General features: G+C 50.2%; 1 protein-coding gene across 2 annotated transcripts in view; it reads right to left on the reverse strand.

Moving 5' to 3' along the window:
* ELOF1 (elongation factor 1 homolog (S. cerevisiae)) overlaps positions 1-1,710 on the reverse strand; it is a 6,744-nt gene extending 5,034 nt beyond the window's left edge. Inside the window, exon 1 of one of the 2 annotated variants that reach the window (XM_008586527.1) lies at positions 1,639-1,710. In XM_008586527.1, coding sequence (XP_008584749.1) covers positions 1,639-1,704 — 66 coding nt within the window. In that variant the 5' untranslated portion in view covers positions 1,705-1,710. Of the gene's footprint in view, positions 1-951; positions 1,246-1,638 lie in introns of those variants that run through there. The other variant, XM_008586528.1, reaches the window with a different exon arrangement.
* Between the last annotated feature and the right edge of the window lie 2,289 nt (positions 1,711-3,999).

The following is a 3,999-nucleotide window of genomic DNA, read 5'->3' on the forward strand; positions in this document are numbered from 1 at the left end:
AAAAAAAAAAAAAAAAAAAAAAAAAAAAGCAAAAAACAAAAACTGAGCTCAACACTTCAACCTGCTCTCCCGCAGTCTTCCCCATCTCAGCTTATTGCAATTCCTTCTTTCCAGGTGCTCAGGCCAAAAACCTTGGGTTCATCCTTCATTCCTTTCTCTCTTTCTCAAACCCCTTACCCAATCCTGCCTCTGCTCCTCCTCCTCTCTATAAACATCCAGAATATGACCATGTCTCGCCACCTCTGGGGCCAGTGCCACGGTCTGCGTCACACCCATTGCTCTCCTCACTGGTCTCCCTGCATCTCCAACTCAGCCCACCACCCTGCAAATGTAAATTCCACTAGGGCACAGATATAGGTCTCTTTTTTGTATCCCCAGAGCCTAGAACATGGCTAGAACGTGGCACAGAGCTGACACTCAACAAATATTTATGGAATGAAAGAATCAGTGAACAAATTCCAAGAACTTTGTTAAGTGATACTAATCCTGCAGTCAACAAGGCAGGTAAGGTATCTGTTCCTGTGGAACTTAAATTCTAGTGGAGGAAGACAGACCCCTAACAAGTAAACTCATAAGCAAAATAATTTCAAATACTGATAAGTGCTATGAGGTTAATAAAACAGGGTTAAGTGAAAGTTTCTGGAGAAGGGCTACTTCAGATTAAGAGAGGATTGGGAAGGACCCTCTGAGTAAGAGTCTTTTAAACTGAGGCCTGAATGAGAGAAGAAAGCCATTCAAGGTAGTCCAGGCAGAGGGAATGTCAATTACAAAGGCCCTGGGGCAGAATATGCTTTCTTTCGAGAAAGAGATGACCTGTATGGCTGCAGCTCAGTGAGCAAAGGGGAGAAGGGTATGAGATGCAAGAGAAGAGGAAAGCATCGGCCAGATTCCACAAGACCCCGAAGGTTTAAGTAAGTAAGGTGTAGCCTGTTCTGTAGCCTATGCTCTCACCTACTAGGGCAGTGTTTTGTTCTGCTTTGTAGTCTAAGCCCAGACCTGGCGACCATCTGCAAAAGAATCACCTGAGGTGCTCAAACCATGCCGATTTCTCAACCTAACCCCAGATCTTCCCCCAGTAGAACGTCAGTTCTCCGCGGACGTGTTTTGTTCAATGCTAAATCCCTAGGACGCATATTGCCTTGTATACGTTAAGCGCTTAATAACTATTGTTAGATGCATAATTAAGTCTCCCGAATCAGAATCTAAGGACGGGCCCCAGAATCTCATTCTACCCGGTGACCAAGGCCTCCCCGCCCAACCCCGCGCCCCCTTCCACCGCAGGAACAAGTTCTGGCTTGCAAAGGCCTCGAAATGTCCTACGGCGACGTAAGTCCCCGGGCTTCAAGGGGAGCTGGAAGAGGGGTCGTCCCGCGAACCTGCAGGGACACAGGAGGCGGAGGGTTGGCGGTTCCTCTCGGCTCACAGAGGCTTCGGCATCGCCTCCCAACGGCCGCCCGCAGAGGCCAGGCACCGAGCACCAGCGCTTAGCAGGCTGGGATCGGGGGTCGTCAATTTCTCCGACTGGCCGCCCCCCAAGCCCAGGGCCCCCGGCACCTCCTCCAACGACCCGGTAAACGCCTTGAGTACAAGAGTGCCCCATCCCGCCCGGCCCCAATGCCCGCCATCGCAAAGCGTCACCTGCACTCGCCTTCCCTGGCTGCAAAGGGCCTGTTCACCCGGGAGACAGTGACTTCCGGCTCCCATCGGAAACGGAAATCCCTCTTCTCCTTTCGGGTCCCGCCCAGCCCAGGCGCGGGCAGAGCAGGCCCCGCCTCCTTCGGCAGTTTCTCTGTGCGCACGCGCATTCAAATTCAGAGCTGGGGGGCGGGGTCTCAGTGCGCCTGCGCTAGGGCCCCACGCATTTAATCGTTGCAACGCGCGTGGCCGTTGCTTTCTGGTCAGTTCCCGGGAGTGGCTATTTCCGCGCTTCAGGAGCGTCGGGCTGGGCCATAGCAGTACTAGGGCGGAGGCCTCGCCGTCGGTCACGCTGTCTTCCTAGGATGTCCCACTTGTCTTTCCTAATTCTAGCGCCATACAGTCATAGCCTACCTTCGAAGCTCTGTCCAAATATCCCAGCGCTGAGGAACAGCATGTACTTTTATAGCTGAATCAGGGAGAGGGGAAAGCTGGTAAGCTTGTGAGACGCTCTGCTCAAACTGTTTTAACGAGCACCTACGGATATTTTTTAAAAATTAAGTTCTTATTCAGCTGGTCCGGGGTAGGCCCCGAGAGTCTGCATTTGTGACTAGCTTCCAGGTGACGTCCATGCTGCTGGTCCACGGACCACACTTTGAGCATCAAGACCCGGTAGGAGAGGAAGACAGGAGACAGATCGTGTGGGGTCGTGTGGGCCATATTAAGGACTGTTATTGGGTTTTGAGCAGAGAAGTGTTTGATTTGTGTTTTAAAAAGCCCACTGTTGCTGCTGGGTGGAGAATAGATGGTAGAGGGATGGTGAGGGACCGGTTTGAAAGCCATTGCAGTAGTTAGATGAGATGTGGTGGTGGCCTGGGCTAGGGTAGTGTTAATGGACGTGGACAGAAGTTTACAGACCTCGAAGTCTAGGTATGAAGCTAAGCTGGTTTTGGAGCTGGGGCAGGGGGCATCTGGGAAAGGCCCACAATTTCCACTGTTTAATGATGAATCTGGACGTGAACATTAAGGATCAATTATGATACTCTTTGGTGCAGTAGAGAAGGGTATGTGGATCTCTGAGCACATGATAGTGGAGGGGGTTGTGAAATTAGGCCGAGAGGTTGGGGGGCTGATACTCAGTGAGACTTAAGCAGAGGTAGCTCCTGTGGAACTTACGGTGGAGTGAAGGAGGGAAGAGAATGAAGGATGACTCCTGTACTGAGCTCCTGGGTGCTGTCTCTTACTCAGAGGAGGAAGGCTTACTGGGGATGATTGGAGAAGTCAAGGGTCATGTTTTGTGTTTGGCCTCAATAAGTGTGAGACAAACAAGGGAGGTGTGGAACAGGCCATTGGAAATGGGAATCTGGGGCTGGCGGGGCAGCTCAGTTGGTCAGGGTGCAGTGCTGATAACATCAAGGTCAAGGGTTCAGATCCCCATACCGGCCAGCCGTCAAAAAAGAAATGGGAGTCTGGAGCTTGGGAGAAAAATGGGTGGAGTTTTGAGAGTCATTAGCATGTGGAGGTTGTTCGAAGCCTTGAGTTCAGAGGAGGCCACCAAGGGTGAGGATGAAGGTATAGCAAAAGAAGAGCTCTAGGGAGGGGACCAGGAGCTGTCCACCTCAAAGATTAGCAGGAGGAGGAGCCTGCAAGAGAGCGGGCAGGCTTCAAGGGAGCAGAAAGAGGTAGGTGTCCTCTCCTGGAATCCTCCAGAAGTAGGTATTTTCAAGACGGGGAGAATGGTCATGTTGTCACATGTCGCTGAAACTTTGAGGAAGATGAAAAAAAAGAATTGACTGTTGAGTTTGGCAAGCGTTTGGTAACTGCGGACCTAGATAAAAGCTGTTTCATTAGTGTTCAGGAAAATACAATGAAATATATTTCGAATAGAACAAACTCCATGATGTCCCGTAGGGGGCAGTGCTATCCTTAGAACTTCCACGTGTAACCCTTGGAACTGCCCTTCTGGAAAAGACCCTGTCTCAGTGCTGGTACAAACTCAGATACACCCAAGATGCTATCACGTTACACACGTTACTCTGCAACTTCCTATTTCCATGTAACGGTCCATACACATGCACGTAACTCCTGTTTTTTGTAGCTACACAATTCACAGTTGGACTCTGCCACAGTGTATTCAACCATCATTCTACTGATTGAAAACCCGGGAGCTTTCTGGTTTTTGCCACTGTGATGATTCAGTAAAAGTCCTTGGACCAATATCCTTACGACTGGATCTTTTGTTGCGAAGGATAGTTTTCCAAAAATCACATTTTGATCTTGATTGCCAGATTAGTTTTCCCTCTCCTTCCCTCCTTCCTTCCTTCCTTCCTTCCTCCTTCCCTCCTTTCCTCTTTCCTTCTTTGC

The sequence above is a fragment of the Galeopterus variegatus genome, unplaced genomic scaffold (assembly GCF_000696425.1).
Source record: "Galeopterus variegatus unplaced genomic scaffold, G_variegatus-3.0.2 Scaffold4011, whole genome shotgun sequence".
In the NCBI taxonomy this organism is placed as follows: domain Eukaryota; kingdom Metazoa; phylum Chordata; class Mammalia; order Dermoptera; family Cynocephalidae; genus Galeopterus; species Galeopterus variegatus.